General features: G+C 45.9%; 1 protein-coding gene across 1 annotated transcript in view; it reads left to right on the top strand.

Moving 5' to 3' along the window:
• Positions 1–20,238, top strand: part of KCP (kielin cysteine rich BMP regulator) — an 823,409-nt gene that overhangs the window by 578,345 nt on the left and 224,826 nt on the right. The window contains exons 30-31 of the mRNA XM_069629543.1: positions 434–527; positions 2,588–2,761. Of these exons, the coding sequence (XP_069485644.1) occupies positions 434–527; positions 2,588–2,761 (268 nt within the window). The remainder of the gene's footprint in view (positions 1–433; positions 528–2,587; positions 2,762–20,238) is intronic.

The following is a 20,238-nucleotide window of genomic DNA, read 5'->3' as shown; positions in this document are numbered from 1 at the left end:
CATCGCTGCAGCATCACACCCTCGGATATCCTCGCACTCACTCATTTTTGCCATAAATGCATCCACAAACCAGCACAGACTTTCACACAGGTTAATGACATCACTGTAGCCACAAAACATGACAGACACACACTGGCGACAGTAATGCCAGCTCACAGCAGAACATGTGCTTGTATACCCTGGGGCATCATGATGGGACCTGGCACCAGAATCTCTGCCCACACAGGCTGGCAACGTCACATCTCCTAACACGTCCATTGTACTCACAGGCTGCAAACTGTCTTGTCATTACTATTAATCCCAGCCGAAGTCCCTTCTGATCTAGCTCAACCCCGTGGATAATGGACATGGTTTTGATATGTGAGGACTCTGTCCTACTGTGTCCATACAATGTGCCCTACCACATTCACTATAACCTGTCTTTTGTTTTCAGGATGGTACAGTCCAGTGTTCCCCCACAGTGTGTCCTCCTGTGACCTGTTCCAGACCAGAGAGAAGAGCGGGCCAGTGTTGTTCCAAGTGCCCAGGTACATCTGCGGGAGTGAGGGAGGGGGTGGGGCAGTTCCTCTCCCAGGTCCCAGGAGAGGGCACCCCTACACCCCCATATGAACAGGTACAGGTGGGATAGCAGGCGAGAGGACCACCGTGCAACACGTGGCCAGGTAATGAGGCAAGGCTATGAAAATGGCCAGTCCTGCCCCATGTGCCTAGATGATCAAAATGAGCGAATGAGATTCAAGGTGGCGACAAACACAACGGTCACAAGCAAATACAATACCTGATGGAGGCGACTGAAGTTCAATGGGGTATACGTGATGGTAGCACTGCATTTGTGATGGGTAGCTGAAGTGGGTCTAGAGACTATCGGTAAGAATGGCCACTTTAACTTCTGGGACTGGAAATGAAGCATTGGTGTGGGTGTAAAGGGATTTTTCTTTTATTCCTTCCTTCAATACCCCTCAAGGGATTGATCTTTGATTTCCTCCTAGCAATGCATCTTTTTTTTAATAGGAATGGGTGAACCTTTTGAGCGATGTAGCAAAACTCACCCGTATGCAATAATGAGAGCCTGGAACCTGTTTTGCAAGTCTGCCCCCTCCAAGACGTTTGGTAGTGGCTTGTCTAATACTGTTCATTCTGTAGGCCAGCTGAGATTTGGGAATGTTCCATTCAACCCTACAGATAGGGGGTGCATCAGCCACTGTTACTCCTTAAACATAGGCATATACTCCCAAAAAATAAGAACAGGGAGTAAATATACTGCAAACAAACAATAATAATAATAATTTATTGTGATTTAGTCCAAATTTTAACTTTACGCAAACATAACCACGTAACAAACATTAAACATTACGAAAGATATTAAGCGTAGAAACATACAATAATAAGATAAGGTAAAATAAAACACAGATTAAAAGTTAAGAATTGGATCAGGTAATGGGACGGACTGGAACTAAATATACAGTGAGTACACAATTAATGCTAATATTGATGGGTCAAGCCCCCCCCCACCAGTGATCCACAGGATCCAGGCTATCCAAGACCGTTCTATAGGCCTGTACCCAGGCTAACTGGTTCTCTGACAGAGCAAGGTACGGGGCCTATGTCCCAACCAATGTTTTACCCCACTTCGAGGGAGCTTAGACAACACAAGTAGGAGTGCCATGTCCGGTCTCTTGAGGGATTAATTCAACAGGAGACCCCTCATGTGTGTCCAAACTCTGAACAGTCTAATCTGGGATGAGATGGTATCTGTAGTGAGACAATAGTCCCAAAAAGAGTCTCCGGTGATAGCGTCCAGGCTATGTACTAGCTTTCCCAGCATGCACATGTACAACTGTCCCAATTTAGGACATGCAGTTAGCACATGTCTGGTGGTCTCCAGGCAATCGGCTCTCCCACAGATACGGCAATTCCTGTCCTTGAGGGCTATACCCAGGCGGGGGCCTGTGACAGCAAGGACCTGCAATTGGTTAATGTGTAGCCTTAGGACAAAGTACCTTACGTCGGTCCCGGCATAAGAGCACAAAAAATAAGAAACAGACATGTAGATCCTTGGGTCGCTGCTTTCACCCAAACGGCTCCATGGATATGTTTGGACCAGTAGTGAATGCAGACCAGAAGAGGAAACTATTATTTTTACTGCCTGATTGGCAGAAGTAAGCATGTACATTTTAATGTGCATGAATATCTAGGTGCAAAGAAAATTATTACCAACACATTTCCAGTTATAATATGATTTAAAATAGACTTACATTTTTACTCTCCAGAAAAATCTTTTTACTCCCAACCTTAAAATCTTAACTGGAGCACTGGTACCATATATAGATGATTCATTTTTGGGTATGCTCACAAGATGAGTCACCTAAAACAGATTGTGTGTTACTTCTGCGGAAAAGTGTCAAACATGTCCAAACACATGCGTAATAGGACTGAGAAACTGCAGATTGTGTGTAATTACAATTGAGATTGTCATTTGTTTTCTCAACATGCGAGTGAAGGAACAGTAAGAGGTTGCCATTGTACCCTATCTTCTACCCCAGTAATCTCTAACAATATCTCCTTTTCCTCCATTTTCATGGGAAAGACTGCACCTTTGAACAGCGTATCTTCCTGGATGGAGAGCAGTTTGCCAACCCCTTGAACCCATGCCAGGAGTGCCGTTGCACCAACGGGCGGGTTACTTGTGAAGCTCGGAAGTGCCTTGGTGCCCTCTGCTCCTACCCCCTACCTGGTACTTGCTGCCAGAACAACTGCAATGGTGAGTGAAGCTCTTTCTAGTCCTGTCATTGCCATATTCTACTGTTGTACTCCCAATCACTGTATGCATCAGGTGTACTTTGGGCCGATGAGCCCAAATCAGGAGTACTTGGAAATTATCTAGTTATCCCAAAACACATACACTTTGTGGTTCCCTTAAATGACCATACTCTATTAGATTGTTTTGAATTTTCTTTGGTGGCCTCCTTTTACATGTAGAGGTTGCAAAGCTGGGGCACACCTAAGCCTCTGGCATGTGGTTTCCCATAGTGTCCAGTCGCACTTGGAGCCTTCCACGTGCTAGATGGAATTACCAATAAACAATCTCAGACCCAAATAACCGGACAGACTCAAAGAATATGGTAAAGTACTACTTTATTATCAGCTCAATAAAGTAGGGCAACCTGGTGAACAAATTGATGCTCACACACTCTCGGAATACATTTGGATTAAGCAAAGGCTTTATACCTCGATTTACGTCAGATAGATGTCATCCTACATGGCAAATAGTAAAAACCTATCGGGCAGAGGGATCGGATAAGGGAACAAATATACTTATATTTTGTGTAGGTGTTAATATCACATTGACTGCCCCCATCTGGTAGGCATGCCTTAATCTACTTTGACTACGTATAATACAGATTAATGATAGAATGACAGCAGCAGATTGGCTTCTGCCACAATGTATCATCGATTGCTACATGGGCCCTCATGATTTGTTGGCATTCTCTACCACCCTTGGGCCTTCGGTCCATTTGCAGCACGTAAGCAAAACAAAACCCAGCTGCTGGGAACAACATCAGACTACCACTTACCTGTCCAATTAGCCCACCATCTCTCATCAGTTAAGCCCCAAGCCAAGGCTTCTTCTTTGTAGTTGACCTTGCTGACTATTCTCTTCCTTGGAACTTTTGGAGCCTAATGAATAGGCCTTGTTTTCAAGCCTTGCACCACATGTAAGGAGACCACGATTTTGTTCATTTTTACCTTTTATTTAGTGCCATTTAATTCAATTATGCTGGGTGCTATTTCTCCTCTCATTCTCTGAAGACTTGGTTGCTCTGTTTTACATATACTTTCTGCATCGTTGATTGTTCAATACTTGGCACTTATCAATGTTCTTTGTGTACTTTAAGAGAAATATGTTGTGCCTATGTAGCTTATCCCCTCTGACTCTCTTTGTGCCTTGCAGATACCTCTTGATGTGGCATCCTTGATCCCAGGCCAAACATTCTTTGTTCTCTCTGCAAATCTGTTTTTCAAGTGCCTGTCGGCTCTTCAACCCTGGTCTCTCTCCTTAGATTTCTAAGCTTACTATTATACGAAACCGACGTCCATCTTTTCATCATGGCCGCTTTGTCCATGTTATTATTTCTACTGCAGCAAGCTTCTATGTGTCTTATTCTACCTTGCATTTCTGCATATTTTTGCGTTTGTACATCTACTGCATCTCTTCTTACTTATCTTTTCAGTATATATGATTTCTTTGTACTTGCACACACATTTACATTTGTTACTTCAGTTCTCATCTTTGCTCTTTAAGTATTCACATATCAGTTCAATGTTTGTTTTTTTCTCATTATGACTTCATTTTACTCTCGTCTGGTTTCACTTATAGCTCATCTATGTTCAAAGGCATATGCAGACCTTCTTCAACCTTCTCAGTGCGAGGGTACATTCAATTAGGTTGTCCAAGTGCATGCGTTATTGGGATGATACCTAGTGTCACACACTGTACCTTCTTGTCCTTCCAATATGATGGAGGTGATGGGGCGGGCAGTAGAGATGATGTGTATATCTGTCTCTCTACATTACTGTCTTTGGTTGTTGCACATTGGTTCATGTGTTGGTGATAATTAACTCTGAGATAAAACGAGAGAAGAGTCACTAGCCTCACTACACCAGTGTCACACCCACCCCTCAAGAGTATCTCCAACCTCCATGTATGGATGTTTATTAGGAATTGTTAGGAAAGATTAACTTGTCACTGCTTTCCTGTTGGGAAGGTTTTCTCTTTTTAGCATCTTTCCGTCCATATTCAATGCCCCATGCCCCCAAATATTTTGCTTTTATTTTTCACACTGACCTTGCTCTTTACAGTGACGTCTACCGCGTTTGGCTACTAACAGTGGGAAGTGTCCAAAATGGCTGTGCCACAGGTTTTTTGTTTGTTCCATGGCCATCTTTTCCTTTGGCCTTCTTCCTGCCCTGCCAGATCAGGAACATCCTTTTACGGTCATGCACTTAACCGGGAAAGGATTGCTTTATGCGGCTAATGCATATTATGTGTGTGGGGTTCCAGGAAGTGGGCTGGGACTGTGTGGTCCCAATCCACATCCTGGTGCCTCAGGGCCTTGTGTGCATGCCGGAATGAACCCAGAGTGGTCCCTGATTGGACCACTGCTGGTGTGCATGTGTGGGACAGATCTTGCTATTGGAGGGCTGAGTCTGATCACTCACCTGACTTTGGGATAAGAAGAGGTGGGATTGTTTTATTTTTCACCAACTACAGTGACTATATACATGTTTTATAGTGTTTAGTATTGTGTGATAATATAACTTGATATTAGTCATTGTTCATGTGTTTTCTGGGCCTATAATACATGTGTTATTTTTTAAAACTGACTGTCTGTGTAATCCTTGGTGTTTCACTGTGTGGACTCATTTTGGATCCCTGAACCCACTCAGCTCTTCACTATAACAAGGGTGGCCTCTGTGATAAACCTAGGGGTATTCTCACTCCTGCTCCCCCTGGATCCCCTTCTTGCATGGCCAGGGAAAGGCAATCGCTTTTGGATCCTGAAGCTTGGGGTGGAGAAGCGGGGGAGAATCAACTGGGTGGAGGGTCCTTGGGGATTGGGATTGGGGTGCCGTATGGTGATGCATGGTACCCCCTTTCCCTGTTGAGGAACAACTTACCCCTCTCTGACCTTTATGGGCTACTGTAGAACAGCTACCCTCATTTCCCCACATTTGACTGGGACGAAGCAAGTACTGGGACGAAGAAGAGGAGACTAAGAGTAATGAATACTGCACCTTTCCACCACTGTGTTACTGGGACGAGGAAGATGCATGCCAAGAACTGTGAGGGTCAGGCATTTCCCTTTTAACTATGGTCAGGGAAATCTGATGGTGAATCCACACCTGCAACCTGTTGACAGGTTACAGGTGTATGAAGAGAGGCCAGTGTACCAACATGGAGAGAGACAGGGAGGCCTGTGTGGAATCTGGCAGCAGGGGACCAGTGCCGTGAGGAGGAAGTAGTGGTGGGACCTCACAGGAAGCCAGGGCGCCGGCTGAAGCCCAGGAACATTGTGGTGCCCCTAGGCCAGGTGGACCATAGCATTGCCACAAGAATGGGAGCCTTCATGCTGGACTTCGCGTAGCAGCATCTGCGAGCAAGCAGGAAGAAAGGACACTGTCTGCATCCGTGTGGAGAAGACTGAGACATCGGCGGGTGCTGCAGAGCACCAGAAGTGCGAGCTGGGCTCGCAGGGGCTGGTCCATCGACTGATGAAGCAAGAAGAAGGCAGCCGAAGCTGCCAAAGAGGAAGCTATAGACCAGTGAGTGTCAGTGGAGTCACTCTGAGCCAGAGCGCCTCTAGAGCACTGCATATGAGTAATGCAATGCCGGTTAAGACTTATTGAACACTGAGTGGGGCGAAACTTGAAACATTAATGAAATACATATATTGAATACCAAACTGGGTGCAAACCTGAAACATTGATGAAATACATGTACTGAATACCGGATTAAGTGCAAAACTTGAAACAATGCTGAAACATATATATAATGAATACCAAACTGAATGAAAATTGGACAGTAAGCCAAAGAAGGAATATTGAATACAGAACTTTATGTTTTATGGGCAAAGCTAATGCTGAACAGAAGCCAAGAGGAAAGTGCCCATTGGAAAAGCATTATGCAGAGAATAGTGGAAGTGTGAAGAAGTGTAACAAAAGGTGGGACATGAGCCAAACCACCAGAAAATGAACTTCATAAGGGCCACGACTGGCAAGAGAAGTGTGACACGTGGGGTCAAAGCTAAGAGGTTAACTGGGAGAATCCAGGAAAGTGTGAAGCTGCCCCTAAAGTCAACAGTCTGAGACTTGGCAAATGAATGTAAATCTGTACACAGGAACAAGTGCAGATTAACTTGTGTGACCTGGAGAGCGTGGGGATTCCTGGTTGCACGACCTGTGATGGGTGGACCGGGTGGTCTGACAACTGCGCCTAGACCAGTGAGCCCTAAATAAGAAAAACTAAAAGACATTGAAAAAGAAACCAAAGACAAGCACTATAACCAGACTGGTGAGGCTATCCAGAGGATGCTACGTTGAAGTCTCGGGGAAGGGAAGCCTGAGACTTGATAGACTACAAGTGCTGTCTTGAGGACTGTGCCTCAAGACCTCTTTGCCTTTGAACCGTGTTGCTTGAGACTTGGGGAAGGAAGCACTAAGCATTGTATGGAACTGAATTACATTGATCTTGGAAAAGGTAATCTTAAGACTTTGTGAACTTGCTTGAACTTGGGGAAGGGAAGCTGAAGAAGAAGCTTAGAGATGGACCAAGCTCAGAACTTTATGTTGAACACTATTTCATTTACTATTGACATCCCTACACATTGCTTAGTTATAGTTGTGAGGGCAAGGGTAGGTTTTGGACACAGACAGACCTTTCAGTTGGACACTTTGACTCAGACTGTCCTTAGTTTTGTTCAGGTAGGGAAATCCCACCTAAGCATAGGGTAAGTTAGGCCTTCTACCATCCTGACATTTCATTTAATAAATTATCTTATTTTGAACTTTAAGTCTGTTGTCAGTGTCTTACTTCATGATGCATTCACACCTCTGAAACTTTGACCACCAGGCAGAATTTAGAAATCCATTCGCATATTTCCCTCCATAAACATCTACGGGACTTCCCACTCCACATACCCCCAACCTAACTCTTTTCTCTTGTTTTGTACCTGTCCTGAGTTTTGGAGGCAAAGTAAGCCCTTTTAATTCACTTGCCTTGCTAAGGTCATCTGTTTCAGGGGCAGTGATCAGTCCCTATGGCTATCAGTGCAGGAAAACTATGTTCACACTTGTGAAAAATCTCTGTTTTATTTTGTCTTGCACTCTTCACCTTAATGTGAGGTGTGCTATGGATACTTTGTGTCTCTATAACTTTGTGGTTTTTGCATGATGTGACCAAGACTGGCTGGTGACAGCAGATATTTTTCTACCAGGTTTCTTTTAATTCTCTCCTGCTTTGTTTTCATTTAATTCACTTAATGCCTTTTAGAGTACCATATACTTTAAAATGTCCATGCAACAAGTTGTTCACCTGTCTTTGGCCATCTTGTATTTTGGCCTTGGACCTGCCTTCTTAGGGACAGATTTGTGATATATATTTGCAATATATGGTAAGCCCTTTCCCAGGCAAAGCAGTGATGGGTGCATGTAGCCACATGTGGGGTCTGGGGCTGTCCAGTCCCAGCACACATCCATGCCAAAGTGTATCTGTTGCTCTAAAGATGTGATGGCCGGAGGCCGTCCATGATTGGGTAACCCCTGTCAGTTTGAATGGTGCAGATCCTTAACATTGGCGGGCTTGAAGGCAACTCCACCTCAAATCCTGGATAAAAGGCAAACTTGTGCAGATATTCAACAGATAGCCATTGCAGCTAAGACACCTACAAAGAGGAGCATCACATTGAAGACATGGAACTCATCATTACAGCCAACTCGCATTCTCTTCTTTAACCATCTCGGCAATGCCCTGCTCTTTTGATGATCTGCAGAAGGCCTTCCTCATCAGATCATAGATCAGTGGGAACAAGCTGCCTCGACCCATGCTTGATGATTCTGCCCTTGGAATACCAGAACTATTCTATGGGCTGACCAGCTTCCTCATGGGCTATCAGATTGCATCAGTCGCCATCCCAGTACAGACTTGGGGCTCTGCAGATTCTCGACTTATGAAACAAGAGGCCTCACCCTGTATTTGCAGCTCTCCAGCATGATGAGGGGTCCTTACAGGATCTTCTTCTTTGTTTCTGCTACAAGAGTCGACTTCTGCGATTTCTTTGAAGTACCATTGCTGATATCTGCTTGCATCATATCTTGAGGGCCTTTCCAAAGTCATCAACAATGTTTTAGTCCTTTCTTCATCGTTCCAGGGTCATCCACCTGTCCGGTCTCAGGAACTGTCTCGCCTGAGACTAAATCTGATGCCGAAAGTGACCTCTACACCAGAGATTCCTCGACCTCCTTCAAAGCATACAAGGCACAGAGCACAGGGGCCCAGCGATTTCATGTGCTGCCAAAGTGGTCCCTGAGTGAAATGATATACAGGGGATGAGTACCTATTACTACCCCGACCTCCATAGTGTTTTTCAACAGGAATAAAGTCCTTGTCCCACCTCTCCCTTGCTGTACCGTCATCAGTGGAGTTCTGGTTGAGGATCCTTCCCTGGGCTTCCCCTAAAGTGGTTGGATTAGGAGAGGCTCTCCCAAGAACTTTACTTTCATTGTTCTTCAACTTTGACAGACTTACAACTGCCTGTTGGCTTTGCCACACTTGTTCTGGATCCTTTTAAGTCTCCTAGCCTCCTGAAAAGAACTGTAGTCGAACTTGTCACTCTAAGGGCACTAGGCCTCGTCTTCTCTAGCTAGGAAATGACTTTTAATGTTTAATGGCTTATTTGTATAAGGCTGTATACAGTGTTTCTAAATCCTTTCTGTTGATATGAACTTCTAGAATCTAGCCTGGTGGACAGATTTTAGGATGCCACGCTAGTTATAGGGAACATAGAAACGTAGAGGTTAGTGAAACTCAATAAAAATAGCAATGGAAAGCAGTCAAGGCATATTCTCAGGGGAGTGTGTGTGAGTGGGTTCAGATGTCCCTGATGAGCCCACACCGTATGAAAAAAAACAGCAAAGGAAAAACGAAGGCGGACCATCGCACATCGGGGAATCACGGCGGCCACAGTGAAACTACGGCAAGGTATATCCGAAATAAATTGGACCCAAACGGAGGAACATACTAAAGAGGAACAAAACATTTGAAATTTCGCAAAAGCAATAAGGCAACTATTTACACAGACAAAATAGAACAGTCATCGCAGTGATTTCCAACTGACTATCATCAGCAAATCAAACACAAGTGTATCTAATTAACAAACCACCCATACAGGAACAAATAACAAATTAATTGATAAAGGAATAATCCAAAGCAAGAAAGCATCAAAACAAATCAGAAATAAGTAACTTGCAGAGCAAGTAAACACAAAGATCCTCCTGAAGAACCATCAGAACAGTAGACGGGGAAACACGTGTCGAGGACACAAGAGGACACAAACAAAATGAGGGAGGACACAAGAGGACACAAACAAAATGAGGACACAAACAAAGTAAGAGAAAGAGGACTCTAACAAAGCAAGGAGAAAAGGACACAAACAAAGCGAGGACACAAACAAAAAACATATAGACAAACTGTAAGATATTCATTACAGTGATTTACTATATGCATAACTGCAAGACATATATTGCAGTGACGTACTATATGTGTGCTTAATAAAAAGTCGCCATTTCAATTAATACAGTATTGGTTTTGTTTTTTCCACACCGTATGGCACACAATAATTCCCTTTAGACATTAAGTATACAATATACAATTATTTATTGTAGGCCTGCTGGACACACTGGAAAAATGTATCTGACATGTATCATCATCGCACAATACTCTATAATATAAATATGCACATTGACCACATTTCAGATATGCATTTAAATAACTTATTCAGCACAGCGGGTAAGTAAGAAAAATGCAATGAATGATGGAACCAGGTCACCGGTTAACTACCCTAACTTAAGCAGTCCAACTCTAAGAAGAATGGTGCCTTGTGCCCAAATGTCACAAGAGCCACAATGTTTCTCCCGAGTGTAGTCACTGAAGGTAAATTGTAATTGACTTGTGTTGGTGATAGTTCAAAAGTTACTCAACAATTCCTACCGAAGGTAAGTATGTGTGTTCTTATTTTTCAGGTTACTCTACCAAGGTTTGACGACCAAAAGGTGTGTGGAATGCAATGCAGGAGACAAAGGGACCTATTTTCAATGTTATCCTATAGATGACAGTGGAGGATTGTGTTTACTTACCCCCTGACTCTGATTTTCACAGATGTCATTGTGGATTATCTGGAGGTCACTGGGGTCTCGATCTTCCACCATAGTTTCCGGTGAGTGGAGCACATGAGTTGCAGATTCAAGGATTCTTCTGGTCAGTTGCAACTGCAAGATGCAACCTCTGGCTATGACAAAATGCAAGAATCACTGATGACGACCTCCTCAAGACACTTCACAGGATGGGGAAAGGCAAGTTTCAGTGGCAGTCTCCCCTCACAGGTGACAACAGGCCAGAGAAACTGCAAATCCTATAATGCTAGGATGCTGAAATTCCAGGAGATGTTGAGTTGTGCAAGCTGTCGACCACCGAAATTCTGGACTCGAATGTGGCACGGCAACGCTTCTGGCGAGGTAGCCCAAGAGAGAGCTGGTCAATCCACTGGGCAGTGTAGGGACACTTCTGAAGTCTCAAAAGGGAAGATCCTTGAGAAGGCGTTGAGACTAGTTGGTCCTTCTAGTCCAAGGACTGAAGCACCGCTCAGGGCTTAAGTGGGCCGGACACAGGAAGATTTGCTGGGCCTCTTCAGGAATCTTTTTTTTCGATCTTCAGCTGGCTGTCCTTCTTTGAGGGATTCTTGGCTCCAACAATGAGAGGAAGAAATGGCTGCAGATGTCCTCCTCTTTTAAAAAAAACCAAGCTGGAAGCAAGTCCAATCCCACCAATAATAACAATCTGCACCATTCAAACAGGCAGTAGTTGTCCAATCAGGGACAAGTACAGGTTTTACATTTGACCCACACCTAGACTTTCTGGCACCAAGGATGTGGAGTGGGACCAGACAGGCCCACCCTGGGCCGCACACACAAAAGCATCACTAGCCCGTGAAAGCAGCAGCTTTCCCGGGCAAGTGCATGGATTTCCTGGCAATGCAGATAGAAGGCCAATCAACAATATGTCTGAAGAAGCAAGCGGAAATCTCGTGGCACAGCCGTTTTAGGGCACTAGCACGTTTAGTAGCCATATGTGGTAAATGCTAAGGTGCACAATAAAAATAATACAAAAATAGTAAAATCGTATCTACTGCCACTAGCTTGTCTTTAGGCACATATAAAAGTAACCAAAAATCACAAGCATAAAAAGCGAGAGTGATACAAATGTATCCCAATCGCACTGCACTGTAAGGTGCTGTGTGCAATGTTAAAAAGCAAGGATCCCAGTACTGATAGTCTGACGTTTCCCTGTACCAATGAGCAAAAGGCAGAGCAGGTTCAAAAACAGAGCAAAAGGAATGGTGGTTCATAGGACTATGGAGGGAAAGTTGCAAAAAAAATAAAAAATCTTCCTAACACTTTCTGCCATAAATATTAGTTCCCTAATTTGGTTCTTACTTGTCTACTTCTTTATTCACTTGCTTTGCTACACTACAGTTGTTAAGACGGTGTTAACTGTGTTTAAAAGTAAAGTGTTAGTGCTTTGTAATCAATGCACACTAAATGTGAATGTATATATAATGGTAGTGTATGTTTCGTGTGACATTTAGCTGTGGTTTTTAAGTGGTAAGAGTTTGCCTAAGGAATAAAAAATGTATTGTATTTTTTGTACATTTTGGCTCACCTGTATTATTAAGAGTGATCAGTGTGCTTAACGCATGGGTGCACAACATACGGCCCGAGGGCCAATTGCGGCCCGCCATGCTCTTTTGTCCGGCCCGCGAGGCACAAAGACTTTCCTAATGGAGGGCGGCCCGCGGCCGCCCTCCATTAGGAAAGTCTTTGTTGTCTTCCGGGCCTGACAAAACACTGGCCCTCATTGGCTCAGCACACACACGCATCACGTCGCTCCTACGAGCCACGTAATGCATGTGTGCTGCACCAATGGAGGGCCAGCACTACGGCTGGCGTGGTCCATAAGGCTTGATGCCGGAAGGCATTTCAGCCTTGAACCGCGCCAGCCGTAGTACGATTCCAGCGACTTCCAGCTTACCTGCTTTCCAGCACGTCTCCGGTAAGTGCTCTGTTTGTGTTTGTGTGTCGGGTCTGTTTTGCTTTGTTTGTGTGTGTATGTTGCGAGGGAGGGTCGGATGTGTGTCGGATGTGTGTCGGATGTGTGTCGGATGTTTGGATTTTAATGTATTTTGTGTGTATGTTGAGATGCGGGGGAGGGGAGGTGTCGGATGTGTGTCGGATGTTTGGATTTGAATGTATTTTGTGTGTATGTTGAGATGCGGGCGGGGGGGTGTTGGATGTGTGTCGGATGTTTGGATTTTAATGTTTTTTGTGTGTATGTTGGGGTGGGGGGGTGTTGGATGTGTGTCAGATGTTTGGATTTGAATGTATTTTGTGTGTATGTTGAGATGCGGGGGTGGGGGGTGTCGGATCTGTATGAATGTTTGGATTGTAATATTTTTTGTGTATATGTTGAGATGCGGGGGTGGGGGGGTGTCAGATGTGTATGAATGTTTGGATCTGAATGTATTTTGTGTGTATGTTGAGATGTGGGGGTGGGGGGGTGTTGGATGTGTGTCGGATGTTTGGATTTTAATGTTTTTTGTGTGTATGTTGGGGTGGGGGGGTGTTGGATGTGTGTCAGATGTTTGGATTTGAATGTATTTTGTGTGTATGTTGAGATGCGGGGGTGGGGGGGTGTCGGATCTGAATGAATGTTTGGATTGTAATATTTTTTGTGTGTATGTTGAGATGCGGGGGTGGGGAGCTGTTGGATGTGTGTCGGATGTTTGGATTTTAATGTTTTTTGTGTGTATGTTGGGGTGGGGGGGTGTTGGATGTGTGTCGGATGTTTGGATCTGAATGTATTTTGTGTGTATGTTGAGATGTGGGGGTGGGGGGGTGTTGGATGTGTGTCGGATGTTTGGATTTGAATGTATTTTGTGTGTATGTTGAGATGCGGGGGTGGGGGGGTGTTGGATGTGTGTGGGGGTGGGGGTTTGGGTCTGTATGTTTGCATGTTTGAGAGTGTGCTGAGTTGGGGGGTGGGGGTTCGGGTCTGGTTGGGTGCTTGTGTGTGTGTGCTGATTTGGGGGGTGGGGGTTTGGAGTTGGGGGGTGGGGGGTTCGGGTCTGTATGGGTGCATGTTTGTGTGTGTGCTGATTTGGGGTGGGGGGTCGTGTCTGTATGGGTGCATGTTTGTGTGTGTGCTGAGTTGGGGGGTGGGGTTTTGGGTCTGTATGTTTGCATGTTTGAGAGTGTGCTGAGTTGGGGGGTGGGGGTTCGGGTCTGGTTGGGTGTTTGTGTGTGCGTGCTGATTTGGGGGGTGGGGGTTTGGAGTTGGGGGGGCGGGGGGGTCGGGTCTGTATGGGTGCATGTTTGTGTGTGTGCTGAGTTGGGGGGTGGGGGTTAGGGTCTGGTTGGGTGCTTGTGTGTGTGCTGATTTGGGGGGTGGGGGTTTGGAGTTGGGGGGGCTAGGGGGTTCGGGTCTGTATGGGTGCATGTTTGTGTGTGTGCTGAGTTGGGGGTGGGGGGTTCGGGTCTGTGTGTGTGCTGATTTGGGGTGGGGGGTCGGGTCTGTCTGGGTGCATGTTTGTGTGTGTGCTGAGTTGGGGGGTGGGGGTTTGGGTCTGTATGTTTGCATGTTTGAGAGTGTGCTGAGTTGGGGGGTGGGGGTTCGGGTCTGGTTGGGTGCTTGTGTGTGTGTGTGCTGATTTGGGGGGTGGGGGTTTGGAGTTCCGGTCTGTATGGGTGCATGTTTGTGTGTGTGCTGAGTTGGGGGGTGGGGTCGTGTCTATATGGGTGCATGTTTGTGTGTGTGCTGAGTTGGGGGTGGGGGGTTCGGGTCTGTGTGTGTGCTGATTTGGGGTGGGGGGTCGGGTCTGTCTGGGTACATGTTTGTGTGTGTGCTGAGTTGGGGGGTGGGGGTTTGGGTCTGTATGTTTGCATGTTTGAGAGTGTGCTGAGTTGGGGGGTGGGGGTTCGGGTCTGGTTGGGTGCTTGTGTGTGTGTGTGCTGATTTGGGGGGTGAGGGTTTGGAGTTGGGGGGGTGGGGGTTCGGGTCTGTATGGGTGCATGTTTGTGTGTGTGCTGAGTTGGGGGGTGGGGGTTTGGGTCTGTATGTTTGCATGTTTGAGAGTGTGCTGAGTTGGGGGTTCGGGTCTGGTTGGGTGCTTGTGTGTGTGTGCTGATTTGGGGGGTGGGGGTTTGGAGTTGGGGGTGGGGGGTTCGGGTCTGTATGGGTGCATGTTTGTGTGTGTGCTGAGTTGGGGGTGGGGGTTTGGGTCTGTATGTTTGCATGTTGAGGGGGCCATGGGGCATAGTGTTTGGTTGGGGGTGAGGGACATGGGGCATAATGTTTGGTTGGGGGTGAGGGGGCCATGGGGCATAGTGTTTGGTTGGGGGTGAGGGACATGGGGCATAGTGTTTGGTTGGGGGTGAGGGTGCCATGGGGCAAAATGTTTGGTTGGGGTGAGGGAGCCATGGGGCATAATGTTTGGTTGGGGGTGAGGGGGCCAAGGGGCATAGTGTTTGGTTGGGGGTGAGGGACATGGGGCATAGTGTTGCACTCCAAGAGTGAACCCAATAATAAAGCTAAAACAGGCACAGTTGGGAGATGTTCATCTTTGGCTTTTTGAGGAAACCTGACTCAATGAAGGCCATACTCCTCTTGGGCAACCCAAATAGCAAACTGTAGCAGTCCAAAATAACGGCATGTCCAATCTAGGGTCAATAAAATATATATAAGTTAACTAAACATGCGAGATACAATAACTAAATAGAAATAAATTATAACAATGGAAAATGTGTAATACAAAATGTAAGTTTGAAATGCAAATAAAAATCGTTACCCCTCAAAAACATTCTTTTTCCATGTGTTTGGTAGAAATTGGGGGTTTAAAAAGCCTCCTGCCACGCCCCGCCTACCGCCCCGCCCACATTTACTTTTCGGCCCACTATAGCCCTCATGTAAGGTACTTTCGGCCCTCTGTCAAAATCAGTTGTGCACCACTGCCTTAACGGTACCCCTCACTACTCACACTCTTCTAAGTCTAAGCCTTGCCACTCAGAGTTTGGCTGGACCTTAGTGTCTTTCCTTGTTCACCAGAATAGGATGACCTCTCAGAATCTGGCCACAGGGTTGATTCTTTAAAACCATCTTAAGACGTGTCCTGCATCTAGACTACACTCTGCATTCCTTCCTCATGGCTGCCATGGGAAAAGGGTCCTGCACCTTGCTAGAACGCACATACTCATGTTGTCTCCTTTGAAATCCTACTTGTTTATTATTCTGATTCCAGTAAGGATGAAGGTGGTAAGGTTACTTGAAAGGAGTACCCATTCTTATTGTAATTGCTGCCGGGGCTTGTCATACTTTGGGTTGTGATCACCATGATGTTGGAGGGTGGCAAGGCAGGGAGGTCAGGGAGTGACCAGAGATTGTGGACCACTTAATTTCTTGGTTTCCAGGGGTTGCGGAGGAGAGGGGGTTAATTGCGTCTGTGCTCTGGGCCCTAAAACCTCTTAGGATTGCCTTGAGTTCTCCCTTCAACACCCTAGCACAATCCACAGAGATCCAGGAAGCGAGCTGGGTCTTTTAAGTAGCCCAATCTCACTGAGAGGTTCAAATTGGCCTGCCGAACTTGAGACCATTCCTCAAACTACCACACACGTTTGGTGCAGATTTTGGCCTGCCGCTGAATCTCACAAGAACTTTTCAGTGTGCTGAATCCCAAATAAAGTATTAGGTCTCACTAACATGTTCGTATCTAGACATTTCAGCCAGCACCAGTGTTTAGGTTTAATTACTGCTCTTCACAACACCCTAGTCTTCTCAAAATGAATATCTGAGTGAGGTTGCCATAAAATGACGCAGACAGAGGCAATTAAACATTCAAACTTGGAGACCATATTGAGGCAGTCCTGCGTGCCTCCAACTGGCTTTTGATGCAAATGACACAAGGGCATATATAGATCCAAAGTAGAGTATATATACAATCTGGGGATTGCACCTTTGTTTTCCGATAAGCTTCCTCAAGGAGAGGGGTGCACGTTACCTCCGGTGCTATCAGAGAATCAAAAGCTCTTCTCCAAAGGTGCTGGCACCGAGATGTGGCTGCAAAAGTGATATCGATGTCTGGTGCTAATTTTTAAGCATTGTTGTTCCATTTTGAGCTTTGACAGTCCTGCTTGTGGTGCATCTTTATTTGTATTCTGCAGAATCTTACACCGTCCCATCATGCATTGCTACACCCCTCCTTTATTTAGTGTATTATAGATGAGGAAGAGTGGCCTTATCTAAAATTAATAATTCACTGCTGATGAAGAATGCTTTGTACTCTGCACTGCGTGCAGTGGTAGAGGTCTGCTTACAAAATGAGTGGAACTGTGACTACTGCAGGGGACGGGGTAGGCAGGAGGGAGCAGCACACGTTTCAAGGGGTTGGTGATGGGCCTAGTTTGACAGCAAAGTGGGTGGAAGAGGCAAAATAAAGAGTTCCTCTGTATTGTTTTTCACTAATTTCTCTCAGTTTGTCAGTAGTTGGTCCGTCAGTTGGAACATTTATATATGGCCTTGTGAAATCAGTTGCCTCTGCTTGCAGATGTTAACCCTGCTGGAACCCACATTTAACACCTATCTGAACCTTCCCTAGAAAAATGTGTATGGTCATGAACAGAATTTGGTAATTTATTACAAAGCCTGGATCCCAAGACTGAAAATACTTTATCTCCTCTAATCTGACAGAGTTCAAGGAATGAATAGTCTGTGGCCCTGGATTATCCCACAGGAGTGCATTACTGTATTCCAAGTGACTAGTCATTAAGGCTCCAATTATCACTATGCACTTGCCCAGTGGCATGAAGGGGCCAATCCCATGTAGCCGCCTAATGTTAAAAGAAAATCCTGTGGCAATGGCCTGGGCCTTTATCAACTGCAACCCCTAAGCATTTAACCTGAGATGATAACTTGACAAGTTTTTTAAAAATGAGAGGGGTGTGGGTTACTCCACTCCCGATAGCTCCCGCTCACTTTGACCACTGGCTGAGTGAACAGAAAAGAGGTGCTCCACGGCATTATCCTTCATTGACAGCCATTTGCAGTCTGCTACCTTTCCCAGTGTTGTGATATTGCCCTTATCATCCATAAGAGCCTGACGAAGGAAGAGGTCATGTGCCACACATTTCCACATTATCCAGCAAGACAATGTCCTCGACTTCTTTTCCATACTTTTTTAACACTGTGATATCTGTGTCCTTCATTTCCATGGCTCCTCTAAATTAAACTATGTTTAACCCTTCACATGCCCATGCTTAGAACTTACAAATTCCACTTTGCTGCACAGTATCAAAGCCTGTATGCCAGGAGTAAGTTGACTTTCATCAGAAACCTTGTGAATATTTTGCATGTAAGCTGCTGGCTCGGATATTTCAATCAGAAGATCTGCAACCAGGGCTGGGAATTTGCGAGCTGCCAAAAGGATGAACACTAATGTTCCCTGGAGTCCTTGCTGGGATTGTGGATCCTGGATCTGAGCACTTTAAAAAGAAGACAACAGTAAAAGAGACCCAGGAGCACCAGGATCATGGCCTGGGTACACATGCATAGCCTAATAAATAGACTGAGGACCTGGTGGAAACCCTTGCCACCCTCAAAGCCACATCATATACAGATGACATCCTCCCAGCATCCATCCTCAAGACCCTCCACATAGAAGCTCTCCTTCCCTACCTGCAGAACACCAACAGCTCCTTAACTCAAGGCACCTTCCTATCAACCCTAAAGACAGGACAAATCTTCCCTCTACTAAAGAAACCCACTCTTGTTCCCGACAACCTAGGTTACTATCACCCCATCACACATCTTCCCTTACTAGGTAAGCTCATTGAGAAAGCGGTAGCCACACAAATGCAGCAGCACATCGACACCAACAACCTCCTTCAAACCTACCAATCTAGGTTCAGACCCAGATGCAGCACGGAGACAGCAACCATTACAGGTGGACGATGACACCCTCAACATCCTTGACAATGGCCACCCCTGTCTCCTGGCTCTACTCAACCTCTTGGCCGCTTTCGACACAGTAGACCACCAGGTGCTTGCGGACACCCTACATCAGCGCATGGGAATCCGCAACCTTGTCCTGCACTGGTACAAGTCCGATTTCGCCAACCACCAGCAGTTTGTTGAAATGGACTCCTATAGATCGCCAATGCTACCCGTAACCTGTGGCGTCACTCTGGGAGCCCTCCTAGGCACATAAAACATCCTCATCCACCAATATGCTGGCAATACACAGCTATACCTCGAGATAGACTCCATCAAGGACATCCATAGGCTTAAAACCTGCCTTTCGCTGATCCAGTCTATGATGTCCAGTGCATACTTTAAGCTCAACTTCTCCAAGACCAAATTCCTACTCCTCACCAACAACACTGTACACCCAGACATACAGACCTGGCTATCAACCATCAACTTTGCGGTCTTCACACCCAAGCTCACCTACTGCGCCAAGTCCCTCGGGTTTCACATTGACAAACACATCTCCTTCAGGACACACACAGCTAAGAAAACTCAGAGAGCTTGGTATCAGCTCTCCCTCCTGCAGAATGTCAAGCCCTCCTCCCTCCGGACAGCTTTACATCCACTGTTCAAGCACTGGTCCTATGCCACCTGGATCTGTGCAATGCACTCCTTGAAGACCTCCCAATCATCCTCCCTTGTGCCCCTGAGAAGTGTCCTACACCCGGTGCACACCTCATAAAGGGTCCACGCAGATACAACCACATCACCCCGGTCCTCATCGACCTTCACTGGCTCCCACTGCAGACACCAATTCCCTTCAAGTCCTTCTGCATCATCTATAAGGCAGTCTCCCACAATTCACCCAGCTACCTCGTGGAGAAACTCAGGATCTCCAGTGGACAGCACACCACCAGAACCCAGGACAGGTGCAGACTTGAAATCCACTACTGCAAAAAGAAGACTAGAAAACAAGCATTCTCTGCCCATGCCCCAAGACTACGGAACCTTCTCTCCATCATCTTCAGACTCGTCCCCACGCTCCTACAATTCAGAAAAGAACTCAAGACACACCTCTTCAAGGAGTCTCTCGTCCTCAACACCTAAGCCATCGTGTCGGCCCTCGCACCACCTGACTTGCGAGATGGCACCCCTTTCTCTCACCCCTCTACTCTGTACAGCTGTACCCCTCCTATGTGCCCCTCTGTATCCTACTCCCCTTTGTATATCTGTTGTTACCTCTTAAAAGTGCTCTGCTATGCATCTGTACTGTTGTATACCTCTGTAAAGTGCTCTGTTTCTTCTCGAAGTCAGGTCTAAGCTCAATAAATACCATAGTAATAATAATAGTAACGATAATAATAGGGGTGTGCAGGAGCCACAGCAAGGGAAAA

The sequence above is a fragment of the Ambystoma mexicanum genome, chromosome 12, assembly GCF_040938575.1.
Source record: "Ambystoma mexicanum isolate Mex_15411 chromosome 12, UKY_AmexF1_1, whole genome shotgun sequence".
Taxonomy (NCBI): Eukaryota; Metazoa; Chordata; class Amphibia; order Caudata; family Ambystomatidae; genus Ambystoma; species Ambystoma mexicanum.
This window is presented reverse-complemented; position numbering and strand designations above follow the sequence as displayed.